This window comes from Loxodonta africana, chromosome 2 (assembly GCF_030014295.1).
Source record: "Loxodonta africana isolate mLoxAfr1 chromosome 2, mLoxAfr1.hap2, whole genome shotgun sequence".
Lineage (NCBI taxonomy): Eukaryota > Metazoa > Chordata > Mammalia > Proboscidea > Elephantidae > Loxodonta > Loxodonta africana.
The window spans coordinates 83,730,378-83,750,347 of NC_087343.1; the positions used below are offsets into that span (position 1 = coordinate 83,730,378).

The window sequence follows — 19,970 nt, forward strand, 5'->3', positions numbered from 1 at the left end:
TTTTACAAAAATGAATACCTAGATTTGTTATAAGAATATTTCTCAAGAAGAAAAAAAGGCATTAATTTATTCTTCTCCTGGAAGTTTAAAAAAGAAATACGGATCATCCAAATTATTCACAATGTCTCTAAATTTCGAGAAGGCAAGAAAAACTAAGTATACACTTGATGAAGTTTATTAAGAGCAGCACATTCATTTAACTGGGTCCATGATATGCTATAAAATATTTATCAATATTGAAGGCTATAGATACTGTTTACAATACTTGAAACTGTATAAAGCTTTATTGACATTTATTGAGTACTTTTTATCATTTACAAGGCATTGTTTCCATGTACCTATATGTACTAGATAACTTATTTTTAGCAACCTGATTTTACCAATGATAAACCAACTGTTTTACAAATAAGAAAACCCAGGGACACAGTGGTTAAATAAGATCACAGAAATAAATAGAAGACTCAGGATACAAACCCAGTCTTCTGACCCCAGAGTATATATTTCTTGTTATTGGAACTTACGTCTTCAATGGTTCTTAACCTGTTTTTAGCCAACCCATGCGACAGATACTACTTGTATCCTTGACAAACTCCCTGGGTATAGCCAAGGTGGTGCTTCAATTTTCCTGTGGTCTAGCTGTTACATCACCACGTTTGTTCCTTTTTAACAGTGTGCATGAACAAGCGTATGGGGAACAGTGCTGTTATTTGGGAATAATTCTGAATCAAATTGTCTTAGTTATCTAGTGCTGTTATAACAGAAATACCACAAACGGATGGCTTTAACAAAGAAAAATTTATTCTCTTACAGTTTAAGAGGCTAGAAGTCTGAGTTCAGGGTGCCAGCTCCAGGGAAAGGCTTTTTCTCTCTGTCAGCTCTGGAGGAAGGTCCTTGTCATCAATCTTCTCCTGGTCTAGGAGTGTCTCCCTGGGGTCCAAAGGACACGCTCTGCTCCTGGTGCTACTTTCTTGGTGGTAGGAGGTCTCCTTGTCTCTCTACTCATTTCTCTCTTTTATATCTCAAATGAGATTGACTCAAAATACAATCTAATCTTGTAGACTGAGTTTTGTCTCATTAACATAACTGCCCCTAATCCTGCCTCGTTAGCATCAGAGAGGTAGGATTTACAACACATAGGAAAATCACATCAGATCACAAAATGGTAAACAATCATGCAATACTGAGAATCATCGCCTAGCCCAGTTGACACATATTTCTGGGGACATGATTCAATTTATAACACAAATCTAATTTATTTTTCAAAATTAAATCTTTTACAAACTTCAGCTATCTAACCACTAACAAATCACATGTAAAATGCAATACAGGTGAGTGTTATGACCCATCTATTGAGAACTCCTGACTTACGAGCTAAAAGTTCAAAAGCACGAATAAGAAAAATCTTAGTATTTTTCTGGTTCTGCCACTATCGGCTGTGTGACTTTGGGCAAGTTTTCTAACTTCTGTGAGATTTAGCCTCCTCATCTGCACACTTCATTTATGGTGCTAAGTGAAGAATTAATTGATATAGCATTTATAAATCACTTAGTACATTGTCTACCACATAGTAGGTGAGCAACACAGGGTGGTTATTAAACCCTTGTATAGCCAATATCAGTGTATGCTTATGCCTGATTTATAGAACTTTAATAAGGAAGTAATATATGAACAGAAAATGCAGAGGGAACTTAATGAGGATAGGAGAACTCGGTTCCTCTTCCACCTCTAGCATTCATCTGCAGAACCAGATTCTTCTAAATGGCCACAGGCTACTATGCTTTTTGACTGTTTGTGTCTACTTTTTATGGTTACTCTGCCAAACTGTCAGACATTACATCTCACAGCACTTTCTCCACTTTAAATTTGCAGTTTATCATCTGTTCGAAGCCAAGAAAACCAGACTCAATTCAAAAAAACTTTTTAAAATACGTATTACATACTGGGTAGCCCTGGTGGCACAGTGGTGTAAGAGCTCAGCTGCTAATCAAAAGCCTGGCAGTTCAAATCACCAGCTGCTCCTTGGAAACCCTATGGGGCAGTTCTACTCTGTCCTATAGGGTCACTATGAGTCAGAATCTACTCAACGGCAACAGGTTTTTTTTTTTTTTTGGTTTGGTATAACATACTGGATGCTTTACAAGTCACTGAGAAGCAGAAAACCAAGCTAAAAAAAAGCTAGACACTTTATAAGTCACTGAGAGACAGAAAACCAAACTAGATACTTTGTAAGTCACTGAGAAGCAGAAAACCAAACTTGTTAGAAGTGTGACAAAACAAAAGTAAAACCGCTTGACTTAGGGTATTGTGTAGGTACATGAACACTGGCACACATGTAGATGGTTTGCAAATGTCTATTCCGTGGACTGATTGTACCAGAATCACAAACAATATTGAAGTACAGATTCGTAAGTCCCTGCCCACACTACTGAATCAGAATCTGTTAGAGCGATGTCTGAGAATCTGTTTGCTTGTTTTCCAATCAACACATCTTTAATGGGTTTCTGGTGGTAGAAATAATAGGAAATACAAAGATGAGATGTAGAAGATGAAAAATATTCAAGTGACTAACACAAAGATGGGATTCTGTTTATTAACATATTCCTCAGCCTATTCTGCTGTTCAGCCAGGTATGGTAAACATTGGTCTCTAGAACCAGGGAATGGGTATACTAATAAAAGCAAGGAAAGACAGCCAGTGTGGGTATTCCAACAAGTTGCTTAAGAAATATCTTAGAAACCTCAACCTATAAGTAATAGGAAAATCTTTTTTTGGTTCAGGCCAAATCCATCAAAGAGAGTATGGCACTCCCCATCCCCATTTCCCAATTTTCCCCTGTCCTCTTCCCCACTCAGCTCCCAGTGCATAAAACCTGGAACAATTACCCAGAGCATTCAGAGCAGGAGTCTAACATCAGCCCAACACAAGTAGATATAATTACTAGGTAATAAGTAACCAGTGCTCTAAAGGAAGCAAATTCCTAACTTATTTAGCAATTAGTTGATAGGTGTTCCACTAAAACATAAACATAATGAGGCTAGAGACATTGTCCACAGCTCAGAGCAGGCCAATAATCTGCAAATATTTGTTGACCTGAATCAATAAATTTGTTATTGAAGTCAGTGGTCAACTGATTTTCTACAAGGGTGCTAAGTCCATTCAATGGGGAAGAAAGAGTATCTTCATTAAATGGTGCTGGGAAAATTGGATTTCCTCATGAGAAAGAATGAAACAGGGTCCGTGCCTCACACAATACATAAAAAAACAATTCGAAAATGGATCAGGGACCTAAATGTGAAAACTAAAACCATAAGATTCTTAGAAGAAAATGTAGAGGCAAAGCTGTGGAATGTAGTGTTTAATGCTAGATTATCAGATATGATAACAAAAACTGGCAGAGCAAAAGACAAAATAGATAGATGACACCTCATAAAAACGAAATACTTTTGTACATCAAAGGATTTTATCAACAAAGTGAAAAGACAATCTACAGATTGAGAGAAAATTTTTGGAACTATATATCAGATAAGGGCCTAATATCCAAAATTATAGATATAACTTCTACCATTTAACAACAAAAAGACAAACAACCTAACCAAATAATAGGCAAAGTATTTGAACAGACAGTTCTCTAAAGAAGATATTCGAACAGCTAAAAAGCAAATGAAAAGATGCTTATCATTATTAGCCATTAAAAACAACCTGCAAATCAAAACCAGAATGAGATATCACCTCACCCGCATTAGAATGGCAATGATCAAGAAAACAAAAAACAAGTTCGTGAGGTTGCAGAGAAACTGAAACCCTTATCCATTGCTAGGGGGGAAGGTAAAATAATACACCCATTGTGGAAAACAGGTTGGCAGTTCAAAAAATTGAACACAGAATTACCATATGACCCAACAATTCCAATCCTAGGTGAAGAAGTAAAGGCAGGAATGCAAACTGAAACCAGTGTTCATTGCAGCATTTTTCACAATAACATAAAAGGTGGAAAAAATGAAATGTCCAACAAGAGATGAATGGATGTGGCTTATGTATACAATGGAATATTATGCATCTGTAAAGAGAAATGAGGAGGTGGAGCCAAAATGGCACCTCAGACAGATGCACCATGCTGTCCCTCTGCAGCAAGACCTGAAAAACTAAGTAAAATAGATACAAACATCAGTCCCGGAATCCTAAGCATGAAGGGATAAATAACTAGATCAAACACTGAATGGAAGCAGAAATTGATGGAAAACAGAGAACAAGGACAGATACAGAGTGAAAGCCCCTTGCCAACTAACACATCTTGGAAGACAGCCGGCAATGACCCCTGATAGGGAGTATCGGAAGGCAACTTCACAGAGCTTCCAACAGGAGACGGCACACCTAGTAACCAGATACACATACTTTCCCACCATTAACCCTTCTGCCCTGTATGCCACTTCCTCCTCTTCTTGCCAGCCCCTGGGCCTACCCCACCCCCAATGACCAGCTACTGCCTTTTTTCTTGACCTTTTTTTCTTTCTATCTCTTTTCTTTTCTTACTACCACCAAGCCCTGCATGCCACCTCTACCCCTTCCCAATAGCCCCCACCATGCCACTATGGCTACAGTGTCTGGTGCTCAGGCCCACCGCCACACCAGGCCTGCACCACCCTCCCCTCCTGCCACTCAACCAGCTGCTGAACAGTGGGAAGCGAGCTTGTACCACTACCTATCTGACACCCCAACCATCTGGTGAGGGGCCGTGAATGCTCCCACACCACTGAACAAACATCAAATGGCAGACAGTGCCTGACCAGTCTGCCATCAGCTGCCTCACCAAACCAGCGTATAGCAAAGCAGGGTTGCCCTGTCAGTAGCTGCCCTGCCCATCCAGACAAGGTAGTGAGAGCTATTGTGCCCACAGATGAGCAAGCAGCAAAGCACACCCAGTCTGCCTGCCCTGACATATCAAAACAAAACACAGAAGCAGGATGAAACAAACATACAATCAATAAATAAAGAAAATAGTAAATTAATGTCTTGGGGACAGCAGACAATATCAAGATAATAAAAAAAAAAATCAGGACAAGATGAGTCCAGCAAGCAACCAAAACAAAGAATCAGATGATGTTCTGGTAGAAGAACTACCTGACATGGAACTCAAAAGACTAATATTTAGGGGTCTCTAAGAGATTAGGAAAGAGAACAAAGAAAACACAGACAAAACTAAGGAAAAAATAGACAAAATCATGGAAAACACAGATAAAACCAACAAAAACACAGCTAAAATCAAGGAAAATACAGACAAAGCAATAGAAGAATTTGGGAAAACAATACAAAACACACCATTGAAACACACAATTAGAAATCATACAAAAACGGCAACTAGAAATCCAAAAGATAAACAACGAAATTGCAGAAATGGACAACTCAATAGAAGGTTTTAGAAGCAAATTTGAAACACAGAAGACAGAGTTAGAGAGATTGAAGGGAAATCCATGGATGCCATGTTATTTGAGGAAAAATCAAAGAAAAGAATGAAGAAAACCTAGGAATGACTTGGGACACAAGCTCAAAAAATTGCATGTGATTGGAGTTCCAGAACAGGGGTAGAAAATGGAAAACACAGAGAAGATTGTTGCAGATCTGCTGGCAGAAAACTTCCCAAATACTATGAAAGACAAAAAGCTGACCATCCAAGAAACTCAACAAACCCCATAGAGGATAGACCCCAAAAGAAGGTCACCAAGACATGTCATAATCACACTGGCCAAAACCAAAGACAAAGAAAGAATTCTGAGAGCAGCTCAAGAAAAACGAAAAGTCACTTACAAGGGGGAAACAATGAGACTACACTCTGATTACTTGGCAGAAACTATGCAGTTAAGAAGGCAATGGAATGACATACATAAAACCTTGGAAGAAAAAAACTACCAACCAAGAATAATATATCCTGCAAAACTGTCTCTCAAATATGGCAAAATTAGGACATTTCCAGAAAAACAGAAATTAAGGGAGTTCATAAAAACCAAAGCAAACATACAAGAAAGACAAGGAAGTCTTTCGGTTATGGAACCAACAACATCAGACAACAACTTAGTCTAGGATGAAGGACAGCATCAGCCAGATACGACCCTAGGTAAAGAACTCTCAGTAATAAAACAAAGCTAAAAGATTTAACACAGGGAAACAGACATCAATCTGTAAATGACAACAATGTCAAAACAATAAAAGGGGGAATAAACAGTGTAGGTATAACCAAAATACCCATTGCTGTCGAGTCCATTCTGACTCATAGTGTTCCTATAGGACAGAGTAGAACTGCCCCAAAGAGTTTCCAAGGAGTGCCTGGTGGGTTTGAACTGCCAACCTTTTGGTTAGCAGCCATAGCACTTAACCATTACGCCACCAGGGTTTCCAGTGTAGGTATAGAACATTCAAGTGGAGAGGAAGTCAAGGAGATATCAAAAAATAAAAGACAGGTTCAAAATTAGGAAGATTACTGTAAATTTCAAGGTAATCACAAAGTAAGCTAACAAACCTACTCATCGAAATAAAAAAAGAAGAAAAACAAAGACTCAGTAAACATAAAATCTATAATAACAAAAGAAAAAAGTTCACAAGCAAAAGAAACTCGGCACAGGAAAGCTGGAGGAACAAAGAAAATGTCGGCACCACAAAAAAAGCACAACAATATGACAGTGATAAACTCAAACCTATCAATAACCACGCTGAGTGTAAAAAGCTTACCCAGTGCCATCGAGTCGATTCCGACTCATAAAAAGCTTAAATGCACCCAAAAAGAGACAGAGAGTGGCAGAATAGATATAAAACACAACCCATAATTATATTATTTACAAGAGACCCACCTTAAACACAAAGAAATACAAATGTTAAAAATCAACGGATTGAAAAAAATGTATCAAGCAAACAGAAACCAAAAAAGAGCGGGAGTCACAATGCTAATCTCAGATAAAATACATTTCAAGTCAAATTCAAACATAAAAGACAAGGAAGGATAATATCTATGCACCCAATGACAAGGCTACAAAATATATAAAACAAACTCTAACAGCACTGAAAAGAGAAATAGTCAGTTCCATAACACTAGTAGGCGACTTCAGCACATCACTCTCTGTAAAGAACAGAACATTTAGAAAGAAACTTAAAAAATGTGGAAGATCTAAAGGCCAAAATCAACCAACTTGACCTCGTAGACATATATGGAACACTCCACCCAATAGCAACAAAGTATACATTCTTTTCCAGCACACATGGAACATTCTCCAGAATATGACACATTTTAGGCCACAAAGCAACCCTCAAAAGAATCCAAAACACTGAAATAATACAAAGTATTCTCTCTGATCATAACACCATAAAAGTAGAAATCAATAACAGGAAGAGCAAGGGAAAAAAATCAAGCACATGAATAACACGTTGTTTCAAAACAGCTGAGTAATAGAAAAAATTAAAGAGGGAATCAAAAAATTCCTAGAATCAAGCAAGAGTGAAAACCCACCATACCAAAACCTTAGGGACACAACAAAGGCAGTGCTCAGAGATTAATTTATAGCAATAAATGTACACATCAAAAAAGAAGAACGGGCCAAAATCAAAATGTTAGCCCTACAACTCAAACAAACAGAAACAGAACAGCAAAAGAAGCCTACAGCCACCGGGAGGAAAGGAAATAAAAGATTAAAGTAGAAATGAATGAAATAGAAAACAGAAAAAGCAATAGGAAGAATCAACAAGATCAAAAGTTGGCTGTTTGAAAAGATGAACAAAATCGACAAACCGCTGGCCAAACTGACCAAAAAATAAGTAAATAAAAAACAGAACAGGAAGAAAATAACCCAAATAAGACATGAGATAGTGGACATAACAACAGACCCAGCTGAATAAAAAAGATCATAACAGAACACTATGAAAAATTGTACTCCAACAAATTTGAGAACCTAGAAAAAATGGACAAATTTCCAGAAACACATTACCTACCTAAGCTAGCACTAACTGAGAAAATCTGAACAGACCCATAATGAGAAGAGAATGAAGAGGGAATTAAAAAACTACCAACAACAACAACAAAAAACCTGGCCCAGAAGGCTTCACTGGAGAATTTATACCAAACATTCAGAGAAGAGCTCACACCCCTACTCAAATTATTTCAGAGCGTAGAAAAGGAAGGAATACTCCTGAAGCCAGCATAATCCTGATACCAAAGCTTGGCAACCTGTGAAAAAAACAAAAAACAAAAAACCAAACCTACTGCTGTTGAGTTAATTACAACTCAGACACCACAAAAAAGAAAATTACAGACCAATATCTCTCATGAATATAGATGTAATAAGCAAAGCGTTATTGAAGAAAAAGAACAAAGTAGGAGGCCTCACACTGACATTAACTGATCTCAGAACCTACTATATAGCCACAGTAGTCAAAACAGTCTGGCACTAGTACAATGACATATAGACCAATGTAACAGAATCGAAAACCCAGACATAAATCCATCCACCTATGGTCAGCTGATCTTTAACAAAAGACCAAAGTCCACTAAATGAGGAAAAGACAATCTTTTTACAAACGATGTTAGCAAAACTGGATGTCATCTGTAAAAAAATGAAACAGGACCCATACCTCACACCATACACAGAAACTAACTCAAAATGGATCAAAGACCTAAATATAAAGCATAAAATGACAAAGATCATGAAAGACACAATAGAGACAATGCTAGGGGCCCTAATACATGGCATAAATAGAATACAAACGATAACTAACAATGTGCAAACACCAGAAGACAAACTAGATAACTGGCATCTCCTGAAAATTAAAACTTATGCTCATCAAAAGACTTCACTAAAACAGTAAAAAGAGAACCTACAGAATGGGAAAAAAACTTTGGCTACTACATATCCAGCAAGGGTCTGTTGTTGTTGTTGTTGTTGTTGTTAGGTGCTGTCGAGTCAGTTCCGACTCAAAGGGACACCATGCACAACAGAACGAAACACTGCCTGGTCCTGCGCCATCATTACAATCGTCATTATGCTTGAGCTCACTGTTGCAGTCACTGTGTCAATCCACCTTGTTGAGGGTCTTCCTCTTTTCTACTGACCCTGTACTCTGCCAAGCATGATGTCCTTCTCCAGGGACCGATACCTCCTGACAACATGTCCAAGGTATGTTAAGATGCAGTCTCGCCATCCTTGCTTCTAGGGAGCATTCCGGCTGCACTTCTTCCAAGACAGATTTGTTCGTTCTTTTGGCAGTCCATGGTATATTCAATATTCATCGCCAACACCACAATTCAAAGGCGTCAACTCTTCTTCGGTCTTCCTTATTCATTGTCCAGCTTTCATGCATATGATGCGATTGAAAATACCATGGCTTGGGTCAGGCGCACCTTAGTCTTCAGGGTGACATCTTTGCTCTTCAAAACTTTGAAGAGGTCCTTTGCAGCAGATTTGCCCAATGCAATGCGTCTTTTGATTTCTTGACTGCTGCTTCCATGGCTGTTGATTGTGGATTCAAGTAAAATGAAATCCTTGACAACTTCAATCTTTTCTCTGTTTATCATGATGTTGCTCATTGGTCTAGTTGTGAGGATTTTTGTTTTCTTTATGTTGAGGTGTAATCCATGCTGAAGGCTGTGGTCTTTGATCTTCATTAGTAAGTACTTCAAGTCCTCTTCACTTTCAGCAAGCAAGGTTGTGTCATCTGCATAACGAAGGTTGTTAATGAGCCTTCCTCCAATCCTGATGCCCCGTTCTTCTTCATAGAGTCCAGCTTCTTGGATTATTTGTTCAGCACACAGATTAAATAGGTATGGAGAAAGAATACAACCCTGACACACACCTTTCCTGACTTTAAACCAATCAGTATCCCCTTGTTCTGTCCGAATAACCACATCTTGATCTATGTAAAGGTTCCTCATGAGCACAACTAAGTGTTCTTGAATTCCCATTCTTCACAGTGTTATCCATAGTTTGTTATGATCCACACAGTTGAATGCCTTTGCATAATCAATAAAACACAGGTAAACATCCTTCTGGTATTCTCTGCTTTCAGCCAGGATCCATCAGACATCAGCAATGATATCCCTGGTTCCACGTCCCCTTCTGAAACCAGGCTGAATTTCTGGCAGTTCCCTGTTGACATACTGCTGCAGCCATTTTTGAATGATCTTCAGCAAAATTTTGCTTGCGTGTGATATTAATGATATTGTTCCATAATTTCCACATTCAGTTGGATCACCTTTCTTGGGAATAGGCATAAATATGGATCTCTTCCAGTCAGTTGGCCAGGAAGCTGTCTTCCATACTTCTTGGCATAGATGAGTGAGCACCTTCAGCGCTGCATCTGTTTGTTGAAACATCTCAATTGATATTCCATCAATTCCCAGAGCCCTGTTTTTCGCCAATGCCTTCAGAGCAGCTTGGACTTCTTCCTTCAGTACCATCAGTTCCTGATCATATGCCAACTCTTGAAATGGTTGAATATCGACTAATTCTTTTTGGTATAATGACTCTGTGTATTCCTTCTATCTTTTTTTGATGCTTCCTGCGTTGTTTAACATTTTCCCCATGGAATCCTTCACTATTGAAACTTGAGGCTTGAATTTTTTCTTCAGTTCTTTCAGCTTGAGAAACACCGAGAGTGTTCTTCCCTTTTGGTTTTCCATCTCCAGCTCTTTGCACATGTCATTATAATACTTTACTTTGTCTTCTCGAGAGGCCCTTTGAAATCTTCTGTTCAGTTCTTTTACTTCATCAGTTCTTCCTTTTGCTTTAGCTGCTCAACACTCAAGAGCAAGTTTTAGAGTCTCCTCTGACATCCATCTTGGTCTTTTCTTTCCTTCCTGTCTTTTCAGGGACCTCTTGCTTTCTTCATGGATGATGTCCTTGATGTCATTCCACAACTTGTCTGGTCTGCGGTCATTAGTGTTCAGTGTGTCAAATCTATTGTTCAGATGGTCTCTAAATTCAGGTGGGATATACTCAAGGTCATATTTTGGCTCTCGTGGACTTGCTCTGATTTTCTTCAGTTTCAGCTTGAACTTGCATATGAGCAATTGATGGTCTGTTCCACAGTCAGCCCCTGGCCTTGTTCTGACTGATGATATTGAGCTTTTCCATCATCTCTTTCCATAGATGTAGTCAATTTGATTCTGTGTGTTCCATCTGGCAAGGTCCATGTGTATAGTCGCTGTTTATGTTGGTGAAAGAAGGTATTTGCAATGAAGAAGTCGTTGGTCTTGCAAAATTCTATCACTCGATCTCCGGCATTGTTTCTATTACCAGGGCCATATTTTCCAACTACTGATCCTTCTTCTAGTACTAGGCCTGGCACAGAGCTGGCAATCACTGAATATAAGTAAAATAAATGACCAAATAAAATGAGGAGGAAAAGCAAATTTGAAGCTGTGATATGATAGCAAAATGAGCATGACATCAATATTCACCAAATTAATAGGGCAAATATTAGATATGAAACACCAAAGGGGTAATGGAATAAAAAATAGGAAGCAACCTGAGGAATTATAAAGAAACAAATCATGTTGGACAAACACGAATTATGATGAAAAATGCATCACATGTATTATGCATTAGATATTTTGAATTTTGAATTATCTTTGTCACACTGTGTTATGAAAACATCCTTGTGAAATTGAGGCAAATTGACCTACACAGCATGAGAAGAGATAAGAATAATGGAAATGGCAGGAAATATGCAAAGAGAAATTTCCAGGAAATCACTTCCCATCAATGTGCTAATCTTTAAAACCAATAGAAGTGATTAAACCATTACATGGTCAGGGTTTTAAGACTGAAATTTTTAATGCACATTTCATTGATCATGAAAGGGAGAAAACTCTCTCTCTGACCCTCCACATTTTCCCTTTTGGCCTTGGATTATGGGACAAGACTTATTTAAAAATATTATTCTATAATAAATGTTGAATTACACAGGGATACTCACCCAAAGCCTATAGCCACCCAGTAGTTTCTGACCCCCTGATGGGGCCCCACCATAGGAAGAATGTCAGGAGAATAGGTGATAGGACCATTGACGATATTGATGATGTCAGCCTTTTTCAAGACGGGCACCATTTCCATGGCAGCTTCAACATGTTCCATGATTCGGTCAAAATCAGACTCGAAGAGTTCCTTTCCAAAACCTGAAAAGACATGTCACTGTCATCAGTGTTCCATAGCTGCACTGACAAATGCTCTAAAGTGATTTAAATCTCTGAAACAGAGGCGTCTGGTGTCTTAAATGCTAGCAAACAGCCATCTAAGGTGCATCAGTCGGTCTCAACCCCGCCTGGAGCAAAGGAGAATAAAGAACACCAAAGACATGTGGTAAAGATGAGCCCAAGATAAAGAAAAGGCTACATAAACCAGAGACTACATTAGCCTGAGACCAGAAGAACTACGTGGTTCCTGGCTACCACCAATTACTTCCCTGACAGGGAACACGAGAGAAAATCCCTGATGGAGCAGAACAGTGGGATGCAGATCTCAAATTCTCATAAAAAGACCAGGCTTAATGGTCTGTCTGAGACTAGAGGGACCCTGGAGGTCATCGTCTCCAGACCCTTTGTTAGCCCAAGACTGGAACCATTCCTGAACCCAACTCTTCAGACAGGGATTGGACTGGACTATAAGATAGATAATGATACTGGTGAGAAGTGAGCTTCTTGGCTCAAGTAGACATGTGAGACTATGTGGGCAACTCCTGTCTGGAGGTGAGATGAGAAGGAAGAGGGGGACAGGAGCTGGTTGAATGGACATGGGGAACACAGGGAGGAGAGGAGAGATGTGCTGTCTCATTAAGGGGAGAGCGGCTAGGAGTATACAGCAAGGCGTGTATAGCTTTTTGTATGAGAGGCTGACTTGATTTGTAAACTTTCACTTAAAGCACAATAAATAAATTTAAATTAAAAAAAAATAACCTGTTAAGAAGGTACTTTCATTTTGCTAAAGGTCCTTGGTATTCAATACCTACAGATGGGCAGTTATCATATTACTGAGAATAATAATTTTATGTTCTTGAAAAACAAAATCATGGAAGTCAACCTTTTTCAATTAATTAAAAAAAAGAAGTTACTATCAAGTTGACTCCAACTCATGCCAACTCCATGTGTGTTAGAGTAGAACTGTGCTCCATAGCATTTCAATGGTTGATTTTTCAGAAGCAGACTGGTAGGCCTTTCTTCCAGGGTGCCTTTGGGTGGACTTGAACCTCCAACTTTCAGTTCATAGCTGTGCTCCTTTCTAATTAAGAGAAAATTTAAATTTATGTCTATTAAATTTCTCATATTTAGTCCAATCACAATTCTTTTAAAACCAACCAACAATTTAGTTTGCCAAGACAGGTCCTTATCCTTCAGTTAGCCATAAAAACCTGCTTCATTCTCCCAACTGAGAGCAAATGGGAGTTTACAAAGCCAAAGGATCCTGGGGAAAAGTACAAAAGTATTTCCAGATTTAAGTTGATGGATTCTAGCCCCCTTTTAACATACCTTTTCAGTTGGGAAGGAGTGGTACACCAACCTTCTTACTCCAGCCAGCTTCCACGCATATCCAAAGGCTAGAGTTCTATGAAAAGAGGCAAGGTCTTGGAGTACAACAATTTTCTGTCTTAAAAAGCACTGTGGTTGGAGACAGGCCACAGATGAGCTTACAAAGAACGTCTCCATTTATACGGCTGATTTCCCACACAGAAGCCGGTCAGCTTCTTGCTCCTACTGTGGACTGCATGTTAGGTCAGTCACAGTGGAGGCATCCAGACTAACAGGGCCAAACCAGTACATGGGAGCACCTAGGGGCAGCTAACAATCTGGCTGTCCTTTCAAGTGATATTATTTAAATATTTGTTTGGCATTTATTTGGAGAAGAGGCATATAGAGCATGGAGGGAGAGCAGAGAAGGAGATTCCTAGATGGCAGCTCAGCCCTTCCTCTGTGATCATGAGCTATTCCACTCAGGCCCAAATGTGTACCCACCTTCTATGGAAGGCAGTTGAGTGATCATTTGCTGTTACTTGGGCATAGCTGTTTCATGGGGAGTGGGAGGAGATTCCCCTCTATCTCAAGAAGACCATCAAAGTATACTTCTAGAAAGCACAACTTTCTCCATGTCTTCAAATTCCCTGTAATATTTCAGTGTCCCAGTGATATTTTAGCTCCCTTTATAGATTAACACAAGTGGTCTAATCTTTAATCCAGATCTGCAGAAGTTTTCTTTCCATGAAAAGCAAAAATAAAAGATACATCTCCCTTGCAGAACTTGGAAGGGAAGCTAGTACCTCCTGCTTTAAAATAAAGGCCTGAGCCTTTTCCATACCATTTCTATAACATGGGAGGACCCTCAGTCTGCAGTAACAACGCACCCTGCTCTGTTACAAACTCCCGGGCTTCCATTCTCTGTAGGCTGGATGTCCTGCCTCAGGTACTTTTTTTTAAAATAATATCTTATTGTCTTTTTGGTGAAAATTTACACAGCAAATCAGGTTCCCATTTTAAAATTTTGATATACATTATTCAGGTGACACTGGTTACATTTTTCACAATGTGTCAACATTTTCATTAATTCCATGCTGGTTGTTGTGTTACCATTAATCTAGCTTTCCTGCCCCCTCTTACCTTCTCATCTTTGCTTTACAGTAAATGTTGACAGTTTAGTCTCATATAGATTATTTTTTAAAAAATCTTAGTACTCACTGGTGATACTGTTTATTTTATAAGCGAACCTGTTATTAAGCTGAAAGATAACCTCTGGGAGCAGTTCAGTTCCAAGTTTAAAGGGTAACTCGGGGCAACAGTCTCAGAGGTTCCTTTAGTCTCTACTGGTGCACTAAGTCTTGCCTTTTTTAAGCATTTGAATTTTGTTCTCCATTTTTCTCCCATTCTATCTGGGATCATCTATTGTGTTCCTGGTCAGAACCATCGGTAATGGTGGCTGGGTACCATCTAGTTCTTCTGGTCTCAGGATAGATGAGACTATTAGTGGGCTACTAGATGTAGGCTATTAGTCCTTTAGAATAGTTTCTTCTTTGAGTGTTTGGTTTTGTTCTTTCTCTTTTGCTCCGGATGAGTAGAGACCAATAGTTGTACCTTAGATGGCCACTCATAAGGTTTTAAGACCCCAGACACTACTCACCAAACTAGGATGTAGAACATAAAGTTTATGAACTACATTATGTCAATTGACCAAGGTGTCCCATGGCAAACCCAGTAAACCAATTCCATGAGGTGTTTGGTTATGTATATACAAATGTTTATATACATATGCCTATAGATACACCTATACATGCACACATATACTATATGCCTTCCTATATACACATACACATACATATCCTCCTATGTAATCACAAATATAAAAGGAGCCCTGGTAGCAGTGGTTAAGCACTCGGCTGCTAACCAAAAGGCTGGCAGTTTGAACCCACCAGCCACCCCATGAGAAAAAGATGTGGTAGTATGCTTCTATAAAGGTTACAGTCTTAGAACACTTTGGGGCAGTTCTACTCTGTCATATATGGTCACTATGAGTCAGAATTGACTCAACGGCAATGGGCTTGATTTGGTTTAACCATACACATATTTTTTGGTTGTTATTGCTTGTCGTTGCAAAATTGTATACATTACAGCATTTACCAAAAAATGTCCCTTATTCTTGTGTACTTCTTAGTGTCATCATTTATCTTGGTCAAGTTGTGCAGATTTCACCTGCATTCAGTATTCCCTTTCCCATTACCAAAAATAACAAGTGTCTACTGTCTAGAAAGTGACACTTCCCATCCCTGGTACCCACCAAAGAATACTGCTTTCTGCACGTGTATCTATCCTCGTCTTTTCATAAAAATGAGATCATACAATATTTGTCCTTTTGTGATTGACTTATTTCACTCAGCATGTCCTTCAGATTCATCCATGTTAAAAGATGTTTTAAGAACTCATCATTACTCTTTATAGCTTCAGAGTATTCCACTGTATGTATATACCACATTTTGTTAATCCATTCATTCGTTAATGGGCACTTAGGTTGTTTCCATCTTTTTGCTACTGTGTCTTGGATACTTTTGTGTTTCCAACCACCAAAGCACAAAAGCAGCTATATCCTAATCTTGTGAATAGACCAAGTGATAAAATGAGGAAGGCAGGAGGTTAGTATGGGCACGTAAAAATACACTTGGGGCCTTTGAAAGTAGCTACAACGTCTCTTCAGCTTCTCCACCACCACCAACTGCATCTCCTCTCTTTCCTCATAGAAGCCTCACTCTTTGCTGTGATTGTTCAGAGGGATATGAGGGCAGTGGTCACTTCAAACCACTTACTTCCAACACCCAGGTGTCTGATAGACTAGTATTATGGTGTCATTTTATTCTAGACCTTTATACCTTTTCATTTGCTGAACCCACCTGGAGGGACTCCATTGGTGACCCAGGAATCCTGAAGTTTCATTTTCTCCTGGCTTTCATATGGACCAAACAAAAGTCCATCCCTTTCCTGTCGGAGGTAATAAGATCCTTCCAGATCACGGAGCACAGGGAGTTCTCGTTTCAAAGCTTTCACTTCAGGTATAGTTGATGTGACAACATATTGATGCTGAACCGGAATAAGGGCATGTTCTAGTCCAATCATTTTACCAACTTCACGAGCCCAAAATCCTTAAAATAAAAGTCATTTAAAAATCTCATCATATATATAAAAATACCACATCTGACAATAACAATGTAAAATAAAACATTTCGGAAGATATGACTGCTCATGGCAAAGTCTGAATGTCATAATAGTCTTTAAATATTTTGTCACTGCAAAATTGGGTGAGAGAAAGAAAACAACGCAATATTTTACAGTGAATGTAATTAGTGTCACTGAATTGTACGTGTAAAAAATGTTGAAATGACAAATGTTTTATTATATTTATATATACTTACCACACACACACAAAGATGAGAAACACTGCCATATATGAAAGAAAAAAATTTTACATTGCTCCAGAGTTGTGAAGATGTCTGTAATCTAAAAGAACTCCATTCCTGAAAAAGTGTTTTGCCCATAATCAAAGGTGGACAGGAAAAAAACAAAGAACTTTATTTTAAGGGAAATAAAACTGTGATCGACATAATACGTAATAATAATAGTACATAGTAAAACCCTGCAAGTAAGCCCCTCTATTCCCCAAACTCTCCTCTATTCAACTTGTTGATGCCCAAAATTCCAGTCTATTAACTTAAAATTTAAAAATGTATATACTTGGGAGAGACAGCACGTTCAGTTTTATCTGCTTTTTAGAAGTTTAGTTTGAGTTAGTTTTAAGATTCTCTCTTGCAAAGAGCATGAAGGTACCCCAGAGTTACAGCTGAGAGGAGGAGCCACAGCTCATGGGGGAGGGTCTCATAAGTGGGTGGGGAGTTCCAAAAACAAATGTTTCTCACTCCACAACTTGCACAGGGACTGTCTTATTGGTGGACATGAATGTTATTTTTTCATTTGCAAAAGATAGAACAGGATAATTTGAGGCTGTAAGGAAACCTGATTTTCTCTGAGGCTACCTTTAGCATACAGATGTGTAAGCTAAAGTCCAGAGAAGGTAAGAGACCTGCCCAACATCACTCTGGAAGACTGGAAACATCACATTTTTGGTTTTCTTGCTGCACAAAGCCTTTATTTTAAAAACCAAAGACACCTTCACTTGTATAAAGATATTTTAGGATCTAAAATGATTATTATTTGGCAGGGATGTGGTGACACCTCATTTATCAATGAAATATTCTGGAGTAGGGAGTTGTATTTACTTGTTCGTCCTATAGTAGTTTTGAGTATTCATTCAAGTGATTAGAGAATCTTAAGTTCTTTCTTTAGAGGTTACACTCTCTAATTTTTAATCATTTCTGTTTCTTCTTTTTTCTGAATCTAATAGAGAGTTCTGAAATCTCTGTCATTATGAAGCTCAGAGCTAGATATAGCATGAGTCAATCTAGAAACCCAGATTATGGACTACTAAGTGCCCAAGTTTATTTCCATTTAACCATCTAAGCATCACCCTTTCGTTCCATTGTGTTGTTTTAGCCTAACAGCTACTGTCTTGGTTATCTAGTGCTACTATAACAGAAATACCACAAGTGGATGCCTTTAACAAAGAGAAGTTTATTCACTCAAAGTCCGGGAGGTTAGAAGTTCAAATTCAGAGTGCCAGCTCCACGCGAAGGCTTTCTCTTCTCTGTCGGCTCTGGAGGAAGGTCCTTGTCATCAGTCTTCCCCTGGTCTAGGAGCTTCTCTGTGCAGGAACCTCAGGTCCAAAGGACAGGCTCTGCTCCTGGCACTGCTTTCTTGGTGGTATGATGTTCCCATGTTTCTCTGCTTGCTTCTCTCTTTTATATCTCAAAAGAGATTGGCTTAAGACACTATCTAATCTTGTAGATCTCATCGATGTAACTGCCACTTATCCACTGCATTACATCATAGTGGTAGGGTTTACAACACATAAGGAAACCACATAAGATGACAGAATGGTAGACAGTCATACAATACCGGGAATCATGACCTAGCCAAGTTAACAGATACTTTTGGGGGACACAATTCAATCCATGACAGCTATGTTATTTACACTTTTATAATAACCCCAGAAATGGGTGCCCATTTACAACCAAAACTCTGATCTGTGGGCATCAGAACTATTTGTTGGTCTTTTATTAATTTAGAGATTGGATTTATTTTTGCTAGCAGGAAGATATGAATTAGCAAAGTCAGGATCTTGTAAGAAAACATAGTAAAACCACATATCCTAGTTATATATACTAGAGCAATTTGAAAAATATAGAAAGTAAAAATATTTAGCCTAGCAATTCAAACCACTGCAATATCCTCAATATACTTGTTTCAATTAAAAGCATAAATTAAAAAAAATAAATTCTGCCACATGGTAGCATATTTATGAATTCTGAGTCCAACTGCTTGGTTATTATTGCACTCCATCATTAAAATAAAATGAAAATGTATGCGTAAGTACCATATAACTATATTACTTCAAACCCCATAGCAAGCTCTATACTGTTTTACTCTATGGTGGTAGTGTCTGTTGGCACTCTCTTCCTCTATATGTCAATCAAGTTAACCTAAATCTAGCCAGGATTATACTTCAACTTCTGCCAGATCACCCATGTAACAAGTTCAAAGGGAAGAGGGGCAAGTATGAAGGAATCATTGTATAATCTACCACTGTCACCTGAAAAACAACTGAAGAGTCAATAATAATGATCATTTGAAATGGCTTCCATTAAAAAAAAAAAAAAAAACTGCAGTGATTAATAGAAATGGGGTTAAAATGAAGGGTGAAGTTTCATGGACAAGTTTGTTTCTACTGGAGAGTTTATCAAGTGACAATGATGGGTTCATTCTTTGATGCAGAATCCGGGAAAATTAAATAATTCTTTTTGGCTGAACACTGGGTTTCATATTAGCACGATCCTCTCACATTTCTGGTTTATCAAATAAGGAAAATCTTTAAGGAAATTTTTCAAAAGTTATCTCAGGCTAAGTAAGCCAACTGGAAGTGAGGTCAAGAGAAACATTTATCACCATGCAAAGAAAAAGCTTCATTATGATAAAGAGCACCTGCCCATGCCCCGGGCATACAAAAACTGAACAATGAATAAGGAAGTCCAAGGAAAAATTGATGCCTTTGAATTATAATGTTGGCGAAGAATACTGACTATACCGTAGACTTCTAGAAGAATGAACAAATCTGTCTTGGGAGAAGTACAACCACAATGATCCTTAGAAGCAACGATGAAGAGACTTTGTCTCACATACTTTGGACATGTTACAAGGAAGGACCAGTCATGTTTGGTAAAGCAGAGGGTCAGTGAAAATGAGGAAGACCCTCAGTGAGATGGACTGATACAGTGTCTGCAACAACAGGCTTGTGTCTAGCAATGGTTGTGAGGATGGCGCAGGACCAGGCAATGTTTCATTTTGTTGTACGCAG

The 19,970-nt window shown here is 38.5% G+C and overlaps 1 protein-coding gene across 1 annotated transcript in view; it reads right to left on the reverse strand.

The window, feature by feature from the left end:
- DMGDH (dimethylglycine dehydrogenase) overlaps nt 1-19,970 on the reverse strand; it is an 89,543-nt gene that overhangs the window by 39,580 nt on the left and 29,993 nt on the right. Inside the window, exons 6-7 of the mRNA XM_023545578.2 lie at nt 16,399-16,647; nt 11,953-12,151 (exon numbers count right to left, since the gene is read on the reverse strand). Coding sequence (XP_023401346.2) covers nt 11,953-12,151; nt 16,399-16,647 — 448 coding nt within the window. The remainder of the gene's footprint in view (nt 1-11,952; nt 12,152-16,398; nt 16,648-19,970) is intronic.